We start from the raw sequence: 23,297 nt of genomic DNA, 5'->3' as shown, positions 1-23,297 counted from the left end.
CGGCGGCTAATTGAGCTTGGAGCACACTCACGACACTTGGGGTATAAGGTTGTTGTTGGGAGGAAATTGACCCTCTTCTTCTTGTAGGAGGGTAGAAAATCTCCTTTGCCGACCCGGCTCCATACACATCTCCTCTTTGGAACCCCTCAACAAGATCAAACCATAGCTCATTGTCATCAATTTCCGGGTTGTTCTTCCTACGGACAAGGAATTGTTCCTAAAAAATTGATAAAACATTAATGGTTAGAGGTTACTTATCTAAAAATTGATAAAACATATACTTTAAAAAGCTAAGAAATTTTTATTTTTTGACACTTACATATAATTGTTGATCTTTTTCCTTCGCGAAGATCAACTTGCCCTTGCTTGTCTTCTTTGCGTGAGTGTCAACAAAGAGATCAACAATCGTGGGTACCTTACCCTTATTCTTCTTGGTCTTCCGGAAAAAAACAAGGAAATTGTTACTCAAACATGATAATTAATGAGACTAATTAAATTAGAAGACTATTAAATTAAAAGCCAAGACAAATAACTTACATCTAACACCACACGATCATGAAAAGATTGAGACCCTCCATAATGAGTAGGCTCAACTTCCGCATCCTTATCTCCTCCTTTCCTGTTGATCTTGTTCCGGGCCGATGCTTCCTTGAACTCAGGACTGTTCCGGTACTTGGTATATTCCTCATATGACGAACCTGTAATCAATAAAATAACAATTATTAATTAATATATTTTCAAAATATGTAATGAATTTTAACTAATTACGGGTATTAAAAGAAACTAAATACCTTTCATGAAAGATGGCGCCTTCTTCCTCTTAGACACCTTATACATGTTGTCCCTTAGCCTCTTCTTGCCAATGTCATTATACCTTTGCCAAACTAGGCGCTCAAGGTTGGTTGGCCAATAGAACACACGCTACAAAAAGTAAACACATAGATGAGAAACAAATTAATAATAAGGTAAAAAGAATAAATAAATACTTCTTTTAAACCAACCATTTTTTTTCTTTTTCAACTCTTTAAACTCTTCTTCAGTCCCATCGACAGTTGTTGGCAAATCACGTACAGCCTCCCATATCTCATCCCCTTGGAGTCGAACCGGAGCATTGTCACGCACCTCCTTACCTTTTAAGAAAGATTTCTTGTTCTCTCTATGAATATGTCCATCCGGTAAGAAACATCTATGACAATCAAACCAACTAATTTTTTTGGAATTAGGAAGATAAAATGCTTTACTCCTATCCATGCAATAAGGACATGCCTTTCGCCCAGCGGTTGCCCATCCTGATAGCATACCATATGCGGGAAAATCATTTATAGTCCATAACAATGAAGCTCTTAGTTGGAAATTTTGCTTCTTCGACACATCAAATGTTTCTACACCAACTTCCCACAAATACTTCAGTTCCTCCACCAACGGTTGTAAATAAACATCCAGATGGTTTTTTGGGTTATCAGGACCGGGAATAAGTAAAGAGAGGAAAATAAATTGTCTTTTCAGACAAAGCCAAGGAGGTAAGTTGTACGGCGTGGTCATTACGGGCCAACACGAGTAGTTTCTACCAAATCGACCAAAAGGGTCAAACCCATCCGTACACAAGCCAAGTCTCACATTGCGAGGTTCCTCGGCAAAATCAGGATATAACCTATCAAAACGCTTCCACTCCTCCCCGTCACTCGGATGACACATCTTTCCTGGTGTACGAGGATTTTCTTTGTGCCATCTCATTTGGTTGGCAAGATTTTTCGTGGCATACATTCTTTGAAGTCTAGGAGCTAATGGAAAATAAATTAATGTGTTTTTCGCTATTGGTTTCTTTCTCTTTCCACTCCTTTTATTACCCTTCTTCCCCTTCAAAACAATATTTCCTTCACTTGTCTCATATTTATCCCTTTGACATTTCTTACATTTGTCAAGCAAAGCATCATCTTTCCAAAAAAGCATACATCCTTTAGGACATGCATCAATCTTTTCATGTGGAAGTTGAAGACCTTTGACCACTTTCTTGGTATTATAGAAATTTAGGGTCATAACATTATTATCGGGTATAACATCCTCAACCAACGTAGCAATACTATCAACGGCTTTAAATGGCATATTATACTCACATTTTAAAGAAACTATCCTGGATGCAACTTGTAACAATGTCATTCTACTCCCCTCATATAAGGTTTTTTTTCGGAAGCACTTAGCATGTCAAAAAAGGCTTTTGCTCTTGGGTTTGGTTGTTCTTCATCAATCATTGGTACACGGTCGTCATTAATGAAATCATTAGACTGAAAGGCATCAAGTACCATTTCTCTATATGGGTTCTCATTTTGTTGGATTTGAGGTTCTTCGGGATAATATTTTTCTCCATGGGAGATCCAATTGTAGTAGTTTGGAAAAAAACCATTTGTAACAAGATGCTCTTCTACTTCAATGTCAAATAAATATTTTAAGTTTTTACATTTAGTACAAGGACACCTAAGTTTATGTTGTTCCAAATCATATGAATCTTGACATCTAGCAAATTCAATAAATCCACGAACTCCCTTTACAAATCTAGCGATAGGACGTTTCTTCTTATCTACTCTTTCTTCGTACATCCACTACGTTCGATCTCTTCATTTTAATCTATAAGCAATATATAGCAAACTAACCATTTTAAATAATAATATTTAATTTCAACAAAAAAAGCAATGGTTATCTCATCCTCCATTTTATGCTAATTTCAAGATTTCAATTGGGTCCTTATCACTCCAACCTAAACCCATCAATGTACGTTTCAAGTCACTAGCAAACACACATTTGTGAATTATTAATGAGAAAAAATTCGCAAACAATTCCCCTTAGTTCTCCAAATACACAATGTGGAAAAGATACATATTCCACATATGTATTCAGAGAACATTGGAGAAATTTGCAACCAAATTCTTTTCTCATTAATAAAATCACAACTATGTGTTTACTACCTAAGTGACTTGAAACGTACAAAGACAGTCCCAAAATGGGGACTATTCAAGAATTGCTCCTAATGAGTAATTCTTGAACGGGTACTAGGTCATTATATATTAAACAAGTTGTCAAAATTATAAGGCAAATTTATACAATCCCCTAATCAAATGACATTACTAATTTAACAAATTTATACATCATGCTCATTCCATTCAAGAAAAATGCTAATTAATTAACAAAAATGCTAATTAAATCATTCTAACTTAATTAATTTGGTTAATTATACAAGTTGTCAAAAATGCTAATTTCTAACCCTAACTCAAATTAATTAACAAAAATGCTAATTAAATCATTCTAACTTAATTTGGTTAATTATAAGGCAAATTTATACAATCCTAACATTATACTACCTTCATAAAACTATACTACCTTCAACAATACTACTTCAATATTACTAAAACTAAGCATCACTAATCAAATCACATTACTAATTTAACAAAAACCCCAATTTCTACCTTCATAAAACTATACTACCTTATACAATCCCCTAATCAAATCACATTACTAATTTAACAAAAACCCCAATTTCTAACCCTAACTCAAATTAATTAACAAAAATGCTAATTAAATTACAACTACATACAATAATAAGCATCACTAATGTATAAATTACAACTAGATACTAAATAAGCATCACAACTTAAACAAAATATGAAGGATTGAAGTAATTAAATCGATTTGAGTCGAAAACAAACCTTTATTATAAGCAAAGGGTCGGTAGGGATGTAGTGTGCGGATGGCGGCGGCGAGTGGTGGCGTCCGGTGGTCGTTGTAGTTGGTGGTGGCGTCGGGTCGTCGGATTTTTGGGCGTTTTTTTTTTTTCTTTAAGTTGATTGAAGTGAATGAAGGGGACGGGGTGAGAATCTGGCAAAAAAAAATATATGACGATTGGCGATTGGCGACCGTTTTGGTCGCCAAATTGGCGACAGGTAATGGTCGCCAAATTTGGCGATCGATTTGTCGCCAATTTGGATAATATTGCGTCGCCCGTGGATTTCATACGGATTTTGGGATAAAAAGGTATAGTCGCCAAATTGGCGACGGATAGTGGTCGCCCGTTTTTTTTTTTCTGTCGCCAATTTGGCGACTGTAGTATGTCTGTCGCCTTTGTCGTGTTTTCTTGTAGTGTGTAAATTTATTAAAGGCAAGACATTACACGAAGACTGAGTATATTTAATATTGGAGATCACAGTTTGATTATTATATGAAATCGTTAGTCTCCGAATTGGGCATTGTGATTCAGCGCATTTAAAATCCAACTGCATTATATGTTACTCCCCAAAAGATTTTGTTAATATACAAAAATGCCCATATAAATTCTTATCGGTGATATGAAAAATTAAGGTCTATGGTGGTTATGGTTTTTACCACCTTAGGGGGAGAATGATAAGGAAAAGCTGGTAAAAACAAACAAGTAAATTATCCCCAACTGAACCTGAATAAGTTCAGTGGTTTGTTTTCAATATAAAATACATCAAGAGGTTCATGGAATTAGAAATGATGGTATTCATTTGGTTATGAAGATGTATTATGATACCACTTTTATCACCTTATCAAAATGTGATATGTTACATTAAAATCTATGATTTAATTATAGACAGTTTAGCCCTATATGTGGTATAGCGAGCTATACATTAGTCATAGAAAATATATGTAATGAAAAATTAGATTCTTGCCAAATTGAACAATAAAGCACACGTGAAATATAGTGGGAGAGTCATATCGGTTTACATATTTCTAGTAATAAGAAAATGGCAAGTTTGGGCAGTTGGTACTCCTATGGAGTAAATAAATTTGGATGTCCCGAAAGTGACATAAATATCTAAATGATAATAGATGGCCTATATAAAAAATGAATGGTACCAAATATATTCAGATATCAGTGATTCAGTACTGACAATATCACGAGATGTTGAAATTATATCGATATGATTAAGGAACCGATATGCATTTGCGCGCGGAATTTAATGGACTAGATAATGGGGATCTTATAAATAAGTCCAGTTTTATTGTCGACACATAATCAATGATTATGAATGAGCTCGTGGACCTGAAGTCCATCCATTGACACGAAGTCAATCAAAATTTTGAATATTGAAAAAGAAACTGTACAATTTGCATTTTCGAGTCATCGTCATGTGCATTTAGAGATTATGTTCATCATTTGCATTTTAGTTTAATATATATACATTATTGCATTGTTTTAGAATGTTGTTTAGAATTAGTTACATATCATATGCATGCACATAATTAATTATATTGTTATACTTTGATAAATGTTTAAAAGAAGAAATATATTTTACAGCCTCTTATAAATGATCATCAAATGATGATGTTTGATTAATTGAGTTTTGAGAATTCAGGATTATTTATGAACCTCAGTGACACGATTCAAAGGTTATCGTGATTATTTCCAAAATGGCATATTCAAACTCCTGTAGAGTTTACTGAAAGGAAATTATTATTGTCTCAACCCGAAGTTTGAGCATATGAGAATAATGATTTAAATGAGCTTCATGCTAAACATGTGAAATTAGTTTATGGTCCAGAAGTACCATAACGATTGGAAAATAATGTAGTCAAAGTCTCTAATAAGAATACCAATCCATACATATGTGGTTTAGCAAAGAAAAGCGCTCAAAAGTATTGGATGATTTATTCAATAATTATCGGGTTGATTCTCCTTAATACAAGGAATTAAGGAATGATGGCTACACTCTTTTTCCCTTCGACTAGGTTTTTTTGTCCCAATGGGTTTTTCCTAGCAAGGTTTTTAACGAGGTAGCACAATAAGCGCATTGATATGCTATTATTATTATTATTATTATTATTATTATTATTATTATTATTATTATTCAGATGCGTTATTCTTAACATATAATGTTATGTCATCTATCAAGAAGTTCCCTATCACTATTGTGGAAAATATTATTTGAAATGAAGATTCAAGAGTCATCACAAATGACTACAGCCAGATTGTGAGAATTAAAGAAATATGAAGATTGAAATTATCAAGGATTTAGAGATATCAAGTTTATCAACTACAATGGATTTTATTCAACGTTCGAGAAGTTACGTCAAAGCATGGTTCATTTCAAGATTTATCAAGTTATGTAATCATCAGGGGGAGTAGACACGTGCTGTACTCTTTTTCCTTATCCGTGGTTTTGTCCCACTGGGTTTTTCCATGGAAAGGTTTTAACGAGGCAGCTTGTTATGCGTGTTTAGAAGATATTGTACTCTTTTCCTTTCTAATGTTTTTTCCCACAGGGTTTTTCTAGTAAGGTTTTTAAGGAGGCATGTTCTTCAGTAATGGACATCCAAGGGGGAGTGTTATGAAATATTATTATGTAATATTATATGGATGTCCATATGTTAGGATATTCTAGAGTTATTATATTAAGGAAAGTCTACCCTATTGTATAGTGTATATATATACTCCTCATAATGGAATAAGAATACGGTTCTGTCTCTCTTTTTTCCTCTGTCCATATTCTCTCTACCTTCTCTCTACAATTCTCTCCTCTTTATTTCACAACAATTTCTAAAATTTGAGGGTGGCACTTGCCTTCCCTTTCCACCCCCAAATCGGCCCCGGTATAGAAGAAAGAAAGGAAGAGAGGAAAGATAGAGTAAATAAATAAGGGCGAGGTTTTCGTCTAAAATAATGGGTTTTAGAGAGAGAGTTTAAAATTTGAGGGAATATACATTTTCTCTCGCCCGAACTGACTAAGGAAGCAAATTATAATTAGAAAAGTGTTTTATAAAGATGAAAAATAATTTACTTTAATAAGATTGAGAATTTAGAAGATTTAATTTTATAAGGGTATAACCATTAATTTTTATAATGTTCTTACTAGTACATTTTCACAAGTGTGACATAATTAATGTGATATCGTCAATCGTGTAGGGTTGACTCTTTTTACTACTCGTATAATTCATTTTACAGAAATACCCGCCCTTTTTTTAGGGTTTTTTTTATCAAACACAACCTTTAAAAAACTTTTTTTTCCAAACACGTACTACCTTTAAAAAAAAAGTTTGTAAAACACAACCTTTAATAATTTTTTTTTTGTAAAACATGACATTTTGGCCGGAGTTTAACCACTTGCAATAGGATGACTTTAAGTCGATATTTGAGGTAGCAAACGAGGTCGATTTGAGGTGTTCTTAGATTCTTTGGAAAGGTGGGAGTACAAAATTTTCAGGGATTACCAATACAGTGGTGATAGGTGGTCTTATGTAGGGCATATTGGTGTGTAAAGTAAGGTTGGTCAAAGAGTAAATTAGAGGTAAAAACAAATTAGGAAAACACCAATTCACTCCTTAACCACTCTTACTTTACACACCAATAGACCCCACATAAGGCCACCTATCACCGCCGTATTGATAACGTCTGGAAAGCTTGTACTTCTAAAAACACCTCAAACCGATCTCGTTTGCTATCTCAAACATCGACTGAAAGTCACCCGATTGCAAGTGTTCAAACTCTAGCCAAAATGTCGTGTTTAACAAAAAAAAAATTATTAAAGGTTGTGTTTTACAACCTTTTTTTTAAAGGTGGTGTTTGGAAAAAAAAAAAAAAATTAAAAGGTTGTGTTTGACAAAAAAACCCTTTTTTTACTAATATTTCCGCGTGCTTTTCCGCTCATCGGCCATACAAAATGTAGTTTGCTATCACAAATTTTTTTAAAAAAATTTAATCTTCAACTTCACAAACTACTTACTATAATAGTCTATTCTGTGTGTTTTTTTATCTCAATTTCATAAAAAATAAATTTTAAGAGGCAGGTTGAAAATATCATTTTTGGGCGCTAAATAATACGAGTAAGAAACAAAATTTGACAGTGTTGAGTTTTATCTCGAGTTTCGTTATTAGTTATTTTTGGTCCAAAACTATTGGACCTCAATTCTTAAAAACTTTTGAATTTACTTGTTAACGCCATGCATGCTGTAAATTGTTAATGCCCACCAAATAATTGCACTTGAGGACACGAAAAATAGTGTTCCCTTTTTTAATTTTTTTATACATTGCACGAAATAAAATATAAAGTCAATTAACAATTACTCTTTTTTACATACCAGTTTATTTTTTATATTTTTTTTAAAAACTACTCTCTCAAAATACAATTTCATAAAACGTAATAAGTTCATAAAACAGATGAAATAAGTGACTTAAGTTAGAGTTTGAAGCAATTTTTGCTAAAATTGCATTTTAAGGAAGTAAATTAAAAAGAAAATTTTAAAAAAAAGTTATTTTAAAAAACTGATATGTAAAATGGAGTAATTGTTAATTGACTCTAAAATATACTTAGTAATTTTTGGCTTCTAGAGATGAAATTTGGATAAAAAAAAAAGCTTTAGATATCTTGGGTCTGTCCATTATAGGTAAGAAAAGTCTGTAAATATATCAAATGCTTTATTATTGAATTCATTAAACTCACAATTCACATGAAAAAAATATAGTTCTTTTACTATCAATTAATAATGCATGGCCTCAATTGTTAGGTGGTCTGGCTTGGCAACAACAAGCATGTTGATCAAGGCAAGCACCGTTTGTCCATCCTCCCGGGGAATGTTGAACACAATATTCCACACACGTTAACTTGTTACATTCTGCAAGATAATATGGGGTGATAGGTCTCATACAATCATCTGCTACGCTCCCTGCTCATGTTTTCATCAACAAAACATATAGTTAATTATATACTAGAAGAAATAAAAGAGAATTAACAACAAACAAACTTGGTTACAAATGCTACAAAAATTGGTCATAAAATCTATTATGTGGCCATATTTTTTAGTTGTAATACACCCAGTCGTTAGTTTTAATTGGGTGTTAGTTAGCAAAGACAACAAACTAATTGGAGTACGCTTGACATAGCGATCATGCCATTTTATATCCCAATTAATGCGAGAATAATAAAAGAAAAAATTTGATACATCATGCCATAGTATGCAAGATATATATAACATGGTGGTCATAGATGGCCTTATGTGGGGTATATTTATGTATAAAGTAAGGCTGATTATATATGGTTGATGTAAGTTAAAGTAGAATTTTTTCGTGGGTCAATTTGCTCTCCTCAAACAACCACTTGCAACAAACGACCACCACAAACAACACAACTACGACATACCTTGCACTCCTTTTAACCTACATGCCAAATTTTAGACCAAACAAATCATCATAACCCCATTAAAAGACCCATGAAAAACCCTATAATCACCCGCTGTAATCCCAGACTTATACCCCTTTCTCTGACCAGCCTTACTTTATGCACCAATCGACTCCACATAAGGCCACCTTTGACCACCATGTTGACAATCCCTGGAAAGCATGTACTCCCACCTTTCCAACGAGTCCAAAAATACCTCAAACCGACTTTGTTTGCTATCTCAAATATAAACTGAAAGCCACCTTATCTCAATTATTAAAAGTTGTGTTTGAAAAGTTTTTTTTTTTTAAAAGGTGGTATTTGGAAAAAAAAAATGTTTTTAAAAAGTTGTGTTTGAAAAAAAAAACCTTAATTAAATTATATATTTGAGGAAAAAAAGCTACATACCATGGAGCAAAACCAAGGCCATAGTAAAGAAGAATGTTAGAACACATTAGATTGATGATGCCAAGTCCCCTTGTTATTTGATTGTTTGCTTTTAGTTGAAACAATTAGTGAATGAAGCAATCAAATGGACTTTCAACAATGATTCAAGATGATCAAGCCAATCAAGGAAGTCAAGACAATGATACTTTCCAAAGCCATAGTCGATATATGTAAGAGTAAGTGTAACATTCTCATTTAAGTTAAGTAATAGCAAAACCATGCAACGGTACGCTGTACCGTGGTTTCTGGTACTATCATACGGAGGAGTTTTCGTCCAAATGTTTTTAAGTGTCAAAACTTTGCAAACTTTAAACCTTAAACATTTGAATTTTCAGAAACTTGAAAATAATCTGAAATTTTGGAGTCACAAGCCCACTTGACTAAGCCTCTAGATTTGTGCAAACACCTTTTACCAAAATGGCAAAGAATGTAATACTCCGTATTTATATGTCTTGGGGTACTCTATCGAGTAGCCCTTACTCTGTCGAGTAAGGGCAAGTTGCGAAGTTAAATAGTTTCTGACCTGTTGGGCACTCGATCGAGTAGCTGGGGCACTCGATCGAGTAGGGGGGTACTCGATCGAGTACCTTGGGTACTCGATCGAGTGTCCGGTTTTACGGGGGAGTTTTCTCGGGTTTTGTTAATTACACGGTTAAGGTATTTAAACATATTCGTCTTTGTTCTAAATCACTTTTTACAAAACCTAAAACCTGTTTAAGAGAGAAAGCAACTAGTCTTCTTCCTAATCGCGTTCTTGACAATTCCCGGAGTTCAGACGGTCAGTTCGTATCGTAGTTTGTGTCGTTGGATTCCTTGCGTCGAGGGTAAGCTTTTAATATAATTTCTATAATGTTTTGTTAAGATTGATGAAACCCTAATTTAGGAATTGGGGGTTTTTATGAGTAGTATTTGAATGGTAGCATCTATGTGTTGTATGGTAGGAGGAGAATTCGTAGAGGAGCCGTTTTGATACAGCTGTAGATACCGTCTGCGTGTTGTGCTTTCCAGGTAGGATTTCCTACTCAGTATTAGTCCCATAATGGGATATTGGTGATGTGCTGTAGTTAGTTGTTTGTTATGATGATTGTGATTGTGATTGTGATTGTGATTGTGGTGGTTCTTGATTGGTTCTCGAGATGCGTTCTCGGCTGAGTGGGGTCACTTGCGGGAGTGACTTCACGCCCTAGTTTTGCCCTTCGTGGAACCCGCCACGGAAGGGGATGTGCACATTAATGGACAAGGTTATCGCTCGGTATGATGAGCGGGGCTTAGGTGGGAACGGCTGCGGTCCCCCACCGGCAGGGCTGGTCCAGTGGACAGTCAGGATTGAGATGATGGGAGTTGGTGGTGTGTGTGTGTATGTGATTCAAATTGTCTGCTGTTTGTCTTATTGTTGTTATCTATATTGATTGTGTGATTAGTATCGACCCGGTGTTGTTTTGTAAACCTGCGGTGATCCATTCGGGGATGGTGAGCAGATATTGAGCAGGTATTGAGATGAGTACTGGGATAGCTGGGATGCCACGATATGACGATAGGAGTCTTCCGCTGTAGCTTTAGTTTATTTTACATTTCAGCTAGAACAGTCATTTGAGAATAATGTATCGTACTTTGGTTTGGTTTTGAGGATTGTATTTATTCATTAAACTACTTATAATAAATGTTGTTTCTGTTTTGTCTATTTGATTATCATACCTCGGGCGACCGAGATGGTGATGTCTTCATACCTGAGTGGTCCTGGTAAGGCACTTGGAGTATGGGGGTGTTACAAATGGTATCAGAGCGACGATCCTGAAACCTGTAACCAATGAACTTAATGAACATAGGGAGTCAATTAAAAATGAACCCGGGGTAAAAGTTGTAGGAGCTAGTGCAAAGGCTTGGGAGACGTCCTAAAGTCGCGGGGGTCGCCCTACAACTTTGAACCGGTCACGGGGGAAAGTGTTTGTCGAGTATATGTGTGCTTGGTTAACTTGTTAACAATGTGATGAAGTGTGTGATTGTTGAATGTTGAAGAGAAGTTGAGAATGTGAAAGAAAAGTAATATATGTGTAGACTTGATGTTGGAATAACATGTTGGATGTTTACAATGTGGCTTTAATGGCATGGTGAATTGATCTTGTTGATAGTAGAGTAGATGCGTAGCATATTTATTATGATATCATGTGATTTTATGAAAGTTTAGCATGTTAGTATATGATGTAACATGCGGGTAGCTCTTACGTAGTGGTGGTACTTGATCGAGTGAGACTAACTCGATCGGGTGGGTTTTTGGCGATTTTGAGTCCAGAATCGTGTTTTGGGGCACTCGATCGAGTAACTAGGGGTACTCGATCGAGTAGGGGGTCACTCGATCGAGTAGCCTAGATACTCGATCGAGTAGGTAGGAGATCAGAAGGTCTGTTTAGTTCTGGAGTTTGGGTACTCGATCGAGTACATGGGGGCACTCGATCGAGTAGCCCGTCACTCGATCGAGTGGGTTTGGATACTCGATCGAGTAGGTTCTGGGCAGCGCGTTTTCGTGTTTTGAGGTTTAGTACGTGTGTTTATGTTTACCCTTTCTTATATAGCTTCAAGATGCCGCCCAAGAGAAATGCTTTGTATGCGAGAGCTGAGCTTATGACTACGGACGACATCGTCAAGATGTTAGAGCACCAGGATGCTCTCACTGAGACCCTAAAGAAAGTGAATGAGGACAAGGATAAGGGTAAGGAGAAGGAGGTTGACCATGCTAAAGTCAGCCTCTATATTGCGAGGTTTAACCCGAAGGAGTACAAGGGAGTTGAGGAGCCTAACCTCCTTGATAGTTGGCTGAGGGAGATGGAGAACATACTAGATTTAGTTCTTGTCCGATGAGATGAGAGTGGATCAGGCTGCATTCTATCTGAGGGAGGCAGCTGGCAAGTGGTGGGATTCAGTGAAAGTGAGTGCCAAGGAGATTTATACCAACCAAGGGTTACCTGCTATACCTTGGGAGGAGTTTCGTAGGGCTGTGAGGAAGGAGTTCGTACCTGAACATGTGAGGAGTAAGTTGAGAGAGGAGTTCGACAAGTTTAAGATGACTGCTGAGATGTCTGTGGCTGAGTACTACAGGCAGTTCAATGAGAAATCTAGATATCTTTGAAGATATGGGTTTGAGTGAGGAGAATCGGCTTTGAGGTTTGAGAGAGGGCTAACCACGAAAATTATGGATAAGTTACCCGTGGGAGTCCTTGCGATGTAAAGGAAGCGATGAGAGGGCCGGGAGAGCCGAGAGACTAGTGGAGATGGCTCGGGAGAGGTCAGGTGGAGAGAAGAGGAAGTCTGAGAGCGAGGGTGGTGGCCAATCTAATTACAAGAAAGGCAACCACAATCAGTCTAAGGGATTTTCTTCTGGGTCTGGGTTTAGTGCTGGAACTTCCTTTGGGCGTGGCCGTGGGAGTGTGAGCAATAGCTAGGGAGTGACCTGCTTTGGTTGTGGTGGCGTAGGCCACAAGAGACATGAGTGCACGAGTGCACCGGGATCTTTTCAGAGACCTGCACAGAGCTTCGCGAGCAAATGACCGGGCTGGATCATGGCCAAACCGGGAAGTCGAGTTACCAGAGTGGAGGCAACCGCAACGGCGGTAATTCTTATCGGAAGACACCGATGAACAACAACAACAATCAAGGGTCGGGTGCTAAGCCGACCGCATCCTAGTCTTGTCCGTCCAGGGAGGTGGGCGGAAGACCGATGGCAAGTTGTTCATGATGGACAAGAAGGCAGCCGAGGAAGATGCGCACGTTATCACCGGTACATTCCTTGTTAATGGTATTCCTACGTTTGTTTTGTTTGATTCGGGGGCTTCTCAGTCGTTTGTGTCTTCGAGTCATGTAAAACAGTTGGGTTTGAGAGTATATGAGTCTGTTAGGGAGCAAGTTTTCATACCTTCGGGTGAGTCTGTACCGTGTGGGAGGTTGTTTAGAGATGTATCTTTGGTAGTTGGGCAAGTTGATTTCCCTGTAGACTTGCTAGAGTTTCCTTTTAACGGTTTTGAGATGATAGTTGGGATGGATTGGTTAGGAAAGTATAAAGCTAAGATAGACTGTCATCAAAAGAAAGTGTCCTTAAGAGGTCCTAAGGGTGTTAGTGTGTCTTACCGGGGGTTTCTAGTCAAACCCAAAGTTAAGTTGATTGCATTTTTGTCACCTTGAAGTCTTACCCGAGGAAGGGATGTCCTTTGATCTTATGCCATGTGAGAGATGACCGGATAGAGAGTCCGACAGTTGATGAGATACCGGTGGTGGGAGAGTTCTTTCGACGTTTTCGATGAGATTCCGGGGTTACCACCGAGGAGGGAGATAGATTTCACGGTAGAGTTGAAGCCAGGGACGGGGCCAATCTCTAAGGCACCGTACCGTATGGGTCCTAAGGAGATGGAGGAGCTTAGGAAGCAGTTGGATGATTTGATAGAGAAGGGATACATTAGACCAAGTGTATCGCCGTGGGGAGCACCAGTTCTTTTTGTGAAGAAGAAAGATGGAACTTTGAGGTTATGCATAGATTACAGAGAGTTGAACCGTGTGACGATAAAGAACAAGTATCCTTTGCCAAGGATAGATGATCTGTTTGATCAGTTGAGTGGCGCAACAGTCTTTTCTAAGATTGATTTGAGGTCGGGGTACCATCAGGTGAAGATTAGAGAGGTGGACATACCAAAGACAGCTTTCACGTCGAGGTATGGCCATTATGAGTATGTGGTGATGCCGTTTGGGTTGTCTAATGCACCGGCAGTGTTTATGGATTTGATGAATAGGATCTTTAGACAGTTCTTGGACCAGTTTGTGGTAGTGTTTATCGATGATATCTTAGTCTACTCTAAGACTAAGGAGGAGCATGAGGAGCATTTGAGGATCGTGTTGCAGACTTTGAGGGATCATGAGTTGTATGCTAAGCTGTCCAAGTGTGAGTTCTGGTTAGAGAAAGTTGCTTTTCTGGGGCATGTGATCTCTAAAGATGGGGTAGTGTGGATCGGCGAAGATTGAGGCGGTGACAAAGTGGGAAGCACCAAAGAATGTTCTTTGAGGTTAGGAGTTTCTTGGGTTTAGTTTGGATACTACAGACGGTTTGTGAAAGATTTCTCCAAGATAGCTAGACCGATGACAGCGTTGATGAGGAAAGAGAACAGGTTTCGTTGGGATGAGGGTTGTGAGACGGCGTTCCAGACATTAAAGGAGCGTTTGACCACAGCCCCTGTCCTAGCATTGCCTGAAGGGAGCGAGAATTTCGAGGTTTATACAGATGCCTCGAAGAATGGGTTGGGATGTGTGTTGATGCAGAATGGTAAAGTGATTGCCTATGCTTCTAGGCAGTTGAAGCCTTATGAGGAGAATTACCCTACTCATGATCTGGAGTTGGGTGCAGTGGTGTTTGCTCTCAAGATTTGGAGACATTACCTTTATGGAGCAATCTTTAAGGTATTTTCTGATCACAAGAGTCTCAAGTACATCTTCACGCAGAAGGAGTTGAACATGAGACAGAGGAGGTGGATGGAGTTGATTGGCGATTACGACATGGAAATTATCTATCATGAAGGGAAGGCCAACGTTGTAGCTGATGCTTTGAGTAGGAAGAGTGTACATTTCTCGTGTACACTCTATCTTTGATGAGGTGAGGGATGAGGTAGCGAGCTTTGGGATACATATGATGCGGAAAGGAGATGCCATGGGTGATATGACAAGAGAAGACTTGAGTTTTATGATGATATTCGAGGTAAACAGGCTTTGGATCCTAAGATAGTTGAGTGGAGAGCTGGGGTAGAGAAAGGGACAGTGTCCCGCTTTTCTATTCATACAGATGGTAGTTTGAGGTTTGATGGTAGGTGGTGTGTTCCTAATGATGAGGGGCTGAAAAAGACAATCATGACAGAGGCGCATTGCACACCATATTCAGTTCATCCAGGTGGAGATAAGCTATACAAGGATTTGAAGAAAACGTTTTGGTGGCCTGGGATGAAGAAAGAGACAGCTGAGTTTGTGTCCCGTTGTTTGACATGCCAGAGAGTTAAAGGGGAACAGAGAAGACCTCAAGGTAAGATTCAGTCTTTAGAGGTGCCTGAGTGGAAGTGGGAATCCATTTCCATGGATTTCATTGTGGGTTTGCCTAAGAGTCAACAAGGTAACAACATGATTTGGGTGATAGTGGATCGCTTGACCAAGTCAGCTCACTTTGTTCCAATGAAAGATACATGGACTAAGGCACAATTGGCTATGGCCTATCGAAAGAACGTGCTTAAGTTACATGGAGTCCCTAAGGACATAGTGTCTGACAGAGATGCGAGGTTTATATCGAGGTTTTGGAAGGAGTTGCAGGAATCGTTGGGAACAACTTTGAAGATGAGTACAGCATTTCATCCTGCGACCGATGGGCAGACTGAGAGAACAATCAAGACTCTGGAGGATATGTTGAGAGCTTGTGTGATGGATTTTGGTGGTAGCTGGGAGCAGAGGTTGGACTTGATAGAATTTTCTTACAACAACAGCTATCACACCAGTATTGGTATGGCACCGTTTGAGGCTTTGTATGGGAGGAGATGTAGGAGTCCAATCTGTTGGGACGATAGTGCTGAGGCAGTGGTTTTAGGACCAGAGATGGTACATGAGATGGTGGAACAGATTAAGATGATCAGGGAAAGGATGAGAGCAGCTCAGGACAGACAAAAGAGTTATGCAGATTTACATCGTCGGGACATAGAGTTTCAAGTTGGGGACAAGGTTCTTCTGAAAGTATCTCCGATGCGCGGGGTTATGAGATTTGGGAAGAAAGGCAAGCTAAGTCAGAAGTTTATAGGGCCTTATGAGATCTTAGAGCGAGTTGGGGAAGTTGCTTATCGTTTGGCTTTACCAGCTGCGTTGGAGAGAGTGCATAATGTGTTTCATGTATCGCAGCTGCGGAAGTATGTGAGTGACCCGTCACATGTGTTGGAGGCAGAGAGCTTGGAGCTAGATGAGTCTTTATCATATCTTGAGGTACCTAAGCAAATCCTAGACCGAAAGGTTAGAAAGACTAGGAGTGGTGAGACAGTTTTGCTTAAGATCCTTTGGTCTAACCACGAGACTGAGGAAGCTACATTGGAGGCAGAGGATATCATGAAAGTGCGTTACCCTTTCCTTTTTGATCAGGTATGTATGGTTACGGGGACGTAACCTTGTTTCTTTTAGGGGGGTAGGAGATGATCGCGAGAGTTTTTAAGAGTTTTATACACCTTTTATATGTTGTGTCGGGATGTTTGTCTTGGGTTTGTATCATGTTTTATGTTCGGTTGCTGAGTCGGGAAAGTTAGGGGAGTACCTTTGTTTAGTGGTGGTTTGAACTTCGGGGACGAAGTTCCTTTTAAGGAGGGAAGACTGTAATACTCCGTATTTATATGTCTTGGGGTACTCTATCGAGTAGCCCTTACTCTGTCGAGTAAGGGCAAGTTGCGAAGTTAAATAGTTTCTGACCTGTTGGGCACTCGATCGAGTAGCTGGGGCACTCGATCGAGTAGGGGGGTACTCGATCGAGTACCTTGGGTACTCGATCGAGTGTCCGGTTTTACGGGGGAGTTTTCTCGGGTTTTGTTAATTACACGGTTAAGGTATTTAAACATATTCGTCTTTGTTCTAAATCACTTTTTACAAAACCTAAAACCTGTTTAAGAGAGAAAGCAACTAGTCTTCTTCCTAATCGCGTTCTTGACAATTCCCGGAGTTCAGACGGTCAGTTCGTATCGTAGTTTGTGTCGTTGGATTCCTTGCGTCGAGGGTAAGCTTTTAATATAATTTCTATAATGTTTTGTTAAGATTGATGAAACCCTAATTTAGGAATTGGGGGTTTTTATGAGTAGTATTTGAATGGTAGCATCTATGTGTTGTATGGTAGGAGGAGAATTCGTAGAGGAGCCGTTTTGATACAATTTTGTAGATACCTCTGCGTGTTGTGCTTTCCAGGTAGGATTTCCTACTCAATATTAGTCCCATAATGGGATATTGGTGATGTGCTGTAGTTAGTTGTTTGTTATGATGATTGTGATTGTGATTGTGATTGTGGTGGTTCTTGATTGGTTCTCGAGATGCGTTCTCGGCTGAGTGGGGTCACTTGCGGGAGTGACTTCACGCCCTAGTTTCGCCCTTCGTGGAACCCGCCACGGAAGGGGATGTGCACATTAATGGACAGGGTTATCGCTCGGTATGATGAGCGGGGCTTAGGTGGGAACGGCTGCGGTCCCCCACTGGCAGGGCTGGTCCAGTGGACAGTCAGGATTGAGATGATGGGAGTTGGTGGTGTGTGTGTGTATGTGATGATTCAATTTTGTCTGTTTGTCTTATTGTTGTTATCTATATTGATTGTGTGATTAATCGACCCGGTGTTGTTTTGTAAACCTGCGGTGATCCATTCGGGGATGGTGAGCAGATATTGAGCAGGTATTGAGATGAGTACTGGGATAGCTGGGATGCCACGACATGACGATAGGAGTCTTCCGCTGTAGCTTTAGTTTATTTTACATTTCAGCTAGAACAGTCATTTGAGAATAATGTATCGTACTTTGGTTTGGTTTTGAGGATTGTATTTATTCATTAAACTACTTATAATAAATGTTGTTTCTGTTTTGTCTATTTGATTATCATACCTCGGGCGACCGAGATGGTGATGTCTTCATACCTGAGTGGTCCTGGTAAGGCACTTGGAGTATGGGGGTGTTACAAAGAAGACTTGTCAAACTTCTAAAGTAAGAAAGGCTTTTTGCCATTTCGGTAAATTGTCACATGTTGAGTGTAGAAGCTTAAGTTTTCTGATTTCTTAAGCCCCAAGCCTACAAGTCTAACACTTACCATCACTCAAAGCTATCATTTTTATATTGGATTTAATTCTTCAAAGTGTACTTACCTAAGACTAAATCCACTATAAATAGAGTGTCTTAGTCACATTTATTTCTTAAGACTTCCAAAGCATTTATTGTAAAAACCTTGCAAATCATTTGTGCATTGAAAGCTTTGTTCTTCAAGTATTTGCAAAACGTTTTTCTGATTTTAAGTCTTCAAAATTGTTTTTCGGAAAAAAGCTGTAAAACCTCCAAGTATCAGTTCGCTGTACTGTGACATGATGAGTTTGTTCCATGATTCTCGTGTTAGATCTTCATTGTAATCTCCATGTTCATTTAAGTGAACTTTTGAGATTCAAGATTCTGTAACACCTTGAGATAGAACCATAAACTCTTGAAGCGGAGTAGCTTTAAGTTTGAGTGCAACCGGAGTAGGTTGGCGAGTTATTTTCATTGTAAGGGGTTTAGTAAGTTTGAGTAAATTTCTAAACAAACAATAAAATAACGGTTGGACGTAGGCCTCGGAGTAGAGGCTGAACCAATTTTTAAAATGTCGTTTGTTTGTTCATTTACTTTTACGTTCTTCCACTTTGCTATTTCTCGCATGTACCTAATCAAGTTCTGTGTCACAGTCACCTATACCGTGACATAGAACTGCTGTATCTTCTTGTGAACTTACCTTCAATTAAGTTTCTCAAGTCTTGTACTTCTTTATTCTTAGCTTAAAATAGTTAATTAACTAAGTTAAGAATAAAATTTTTAAAAAGGTACACCTAATTCACACTAGTAGAAAAACCCCCTATCGTGTCGCAGCTATCGTGGCGGTTCTAATAAAAATGACATAAAAGCAAAAAAAAAAGGGCGGGAACGAAATTTTTATGCTATATTAAGTCCATTGTGGCGGTTTTAATAAAGAACCGTCACAATAAAATCAATTTTTTGTGTCGATTCCAAGTCCGAACCGCCACCATAGCTAATTTGTGGCGGTTATTCATATAACCGACATTAATAATGACACTAAACGTAGTGATAAATAATAACGTTTCTGTATTAAAAACCGCCACATAAAAATTTTATGACGGTTTTAACTACAATAGACATTAAAAAAAAAAGACTTTGCTATCAAGTAAACTGCTGTTCATTTGCGCGCGCCTCCTCATCTTCCTCACATACCCTAATCCCCCAAATCCCCCACGATCCCCTGAACTCCCGATTCCGTCTATTCAACCACCGTTTTTGCCGCCTTTGTTACACAATCAACCACAGGGTTTCCCCTGCCTTTGTTCCCTGCTCTTTGCTCACGACGCCTCTGCCGTCTGTTTCTCTGCTCTCTACGAATCGATTAGCTATAACATCCAGGTGCGCCTTACTACTTGTATTATTGTTCCTCATGGATTAAAATTATCTTTCGATTTTACCCTTTTGCGAGTTAGCGTTACTGTCTGATTTTGAGTTTAGCAGTGTCAATATCACGAGTATAAACGTTGAGGTATCTGTTTATTTCCCTGATTGTATTCCCCTGTCCCGTTTCTGTTGGATAATGACATGCTTAGGATCCCGTTTTAATTATCGGGTTTTAAGTTTTAACAATATCACGAGTATAAACGTTGATATTTTGAGGTATCTGTTTATTTCTAATATGCTAGTGATTTTAAGAAATCTGTGCTTATGTCACAATTACAATTATAAGTGTGGAAAGTGAAGCTGCTTGTTTCTGGTATGTTACGAGCTGGTTTTATTACCATCGTCGGAAAATTTATGGCTGGTTCTGGTAAGGCTGATATAGTTGAGTACTTGATGTAATTATGTAAGTAAACTAAGTGAATAGATTACATACCTTAGTGGGATCTTGAAAGGTATTTTCATCGAACGCGTTTGACGACGTAAGGATGGTCTGATTGGATCATTGGTGATCGTCAAACTTGATCGTGAAATTGGCTGTGGAGTTGCCGAAATTCACTACCTGCACCATAGCAATTCAGAATAATCAATAACCATAATATACAGGTTTCAAGTTGTCAATGCTCTTCTTTTTACTTAGTTTAACAATGTACTATAGTTTCCGTTTTATTAAGGATCCATGTCATGTAAAAACAGAATACTAGCTACAAACCTTGACAGTTATGTAGTTCTGGTTATCGGCCCCCTTCCAACTGATTAAAGATGCAACAACAAGTGTATCGTTGCTCTGTAAAGTGGAAGAGATGAGCGATGCTCCACTTGACCGGATAAAGAAATGTTGCATCCAGTAACTAGGAGTGCCATAAACAGTAGATGAACTGATGACTATTGCATCTGGATTCCACCTAAAATATAATTGACAAGTTTTACGAATTAAAGATACAAGAACTCTTATAACATTGAGATGTAGAACACAAATTTATTTCTTGTTCTTAACTCACTGACCATTAAAAGATCAAATTCAAGTTTAGGATTCATCTTAGCTGATCATTAATGAAAATAACAAGCAAGGAAAGATGGATAGACGCATACTTCCTATCATTAGTATTAACTAAGAGCGGAGCGAAGCAAGCCATTGCAACAACATCACTGCAAACAAAGAAAAATAAAAACTCCAATTTGTGAGGAGCCAGCCCTAGTACTAGTACTGCATAAATCCACAGAAAGTCAACGAATGTCAAGGTCGTTTATTTTGGTATGTGAATTATAGACATTACCTATTTTTCTCTATTCCCATAAGGAAAGCGGCTTCTGCTAGTGCGCTGCGTAGATTTCCCAGCCCTGCATCAGTAGTCACGGCATACTCGCTAACAAAAACCTGTGGAAAGTATCAACAAAATATCAACAAAGAATGGTTGATGTAAACATATGGGATATAATTAAACATACCTTTGCCCCACCACGTGGCGTGGAATCGAAATGATGTTGATGAGCGAACATGTCGGACGCATTCGTATATATCTGATGGGCACAAGCCACAAGACAAATGTCATTTTATATCGAATGCGAAAACTGTTTTAAGCACTCTGAATAGAGAGATACAAAACCAATTTGGATAATGAAAAAACTGACATGATAGTCAAATATGTCCGCTGGATGATGCAATGCAACTCTGCTGCCATCGCAGTTAGATATAGCTTGTATATCTGGATAAGACTGTTTCAGGGCTTTATAAACCATAATATACTATACAGGTTTCTTTTTACTTAGTTTAAACAATGTACTATAGTTTCCGTTTTATTATTAAAGGATCCATGTCATGTAAAAACAGAATACTAGCTACAAACCTTGACAGTTATGTAGTTCTGGTTATCGGCCCCCTTCCAACTGATTACAGATGCAACAACAAGTGTATCGTTGCTCTGTAAAGTGGAAGAGATGAGCGATGCTCCACTTGACCGGATAAAGAAATGTTGCATCCAGTAACTAGGAGTGCCATAAACAGTAGATGAACTGATGAGTATTGCATCTGGATTCCACCTATATAATTGACAAGTTTTACGAATTAAAGATATAAGAACTCTTATAACATTGATGTAGAACACAATTTATTTCTTGTTCTTAACTCACTGACCATTAAAAGATCAAATTCAAGTTTAGGATTCATCCAAGGGCATCTTAGCTGATCATTAATGAAAATAACAAGCAAGGAAAGATAACTAGCCTTCACATTGATGTAGAACACAATTTATTTCTTGTTCTGCAAATGCAACCCTTATCTTCACATAAAGAAACAAACAATTCCTACAACCGGTTTTAAATTCTAACTGGTTTCTTATTAATGGTGTCTTTCTTTTTTTTTTTTTTTTTTTTTTGTAGTACTGGTGTCTAGGAACACAAAAAATATTGTCGGATAACTAGCCTTCTAAAAGGGACTCAAACATAAAAATTGACACAATCAAATTACATTAATAAACCATCTTATATGAAATTAAGTACATCACATAATTCAATTTTTGAAATGATTATATATGGAAGAAGTTGCTAATAACTTAATGTATGATTGTGTTAATTAGAGTATGGATCGAAGTTGGATGTATGGAAAGCGGGACTTTGAGTTTATGTCAAGGCTTGATGAATTTATTAGTCATGCTGTTGAACACCAAAGACTATGTGGAGATGGCGAACAACTTTTATGCCCGTGTAGTGTGTGTAAGAATCGGATCAAGATAAGTTCTGTAAGTGAAATGCGAAGACACTTGATAATGAAGGGTTTTAAACCAGATTATAGTGTGTGGATATGGCATGGAGAGAAAGATAATGACTGTCATGCTAGTACGAGGGCCATAAATCTAGGGATCAATGTTGATAATGTGGATGATTTTGAGATTGATGATGTGTCTTATAGTAACAAGGAGGTTCATAAGGATGCTCATGTTATGGATAAAAATGTAGAAGATGAGAATATTGATAGAATGATGGATGATCTAGAAAACGATTTTCTAGAGTGTCCTGAAATTTTTCAGGGGTTAGTGAGTGATAATAAGAAGCCGTTATATCCCGGTTGCTCTAAATATACTCGTTTGTCAGCTGTCTTAAAGTTGTATACTCTTAAAGCTGGAAATGGGTGGAGTGACAAAAGTTTTACTGCTTTAGTAAAACTATTGTCAGACATGTTGCCAGAAGGTAATGAGCTTCCCACCAACACTTATCGATGTAAGAAAATATTGTGTCCACTTGCCACGAATTACCAAAAAATACATGCATGCCCACAGGATTGCATATTGTACCGAAAAAATTACAGTGACCTAGACGAGTGTCCACGATGTAAATCGCCAAGGTACAAGCTCAAAGAAAATTCTCACAGTCGTAAGAAAGGTGGTCCGGTAAAGACCTTATGGTATTTGCCAATTATACCAAAATTCAAGCGTATATTTGCAAATCCGAAGGATGCAGAGTATATGGTGTG

General features: G+C 38.0%; 1 protein-coding gene across 1 annotated transcript; it reads right to left on the bottom strand.

The window, feature by feature from the left end:
• Positions 1-301: 301 nt before the first annotated feature.
• LOC141627608 (alpha-L-arabinofuranosidase 1-like) lies at positions 302-21,965 on the bottom strand. The gene is made up of 11 exons (XM_074440844.1): positions 21,955-21,965; positions 21,676-21,868; positions 21,461-21,574; positions 21,278-21,349; positions 21,106-21,206; positions 20,921-20,977; positions 20,541-20,733; positions 20,265-20,321; positions 792-921; positions 538-698; positions 302-436 (listed from the first exon to the last, which is right to left on the bottom strand). The coding sequence occupies exons 1-11, from the start codon at positions 21,963-21,965 to the stop codon at positions 302-304; spliced, it is 1,224 nt and encodes a 407-aa protein (XP_074296945.1).
• Positions 21,966-23,297: the final 1,332 nt, after the last annotated feature.

The sequence above is a fragment of the Silene latifolia genome, chromosome 2, assembly GCF_048544455.1.
Source record: "Silene latifolia isolate original U9 population chromosome 2, ASM4854445v1, whole genome shotgun sequence".
Classification (NCBI taxonomy): domain Eukaryota; kingdom Viridiplantae; phylum Streptophyta; class Magnoliopsida; order Caryophyllales; family Caryophyllaceae; genus Silene; species Silene latifolia.
Note: the sequence above shows the minus strand (reverse complement) of the source record. Positions and strands in the feature narration are given on the sequence as shown.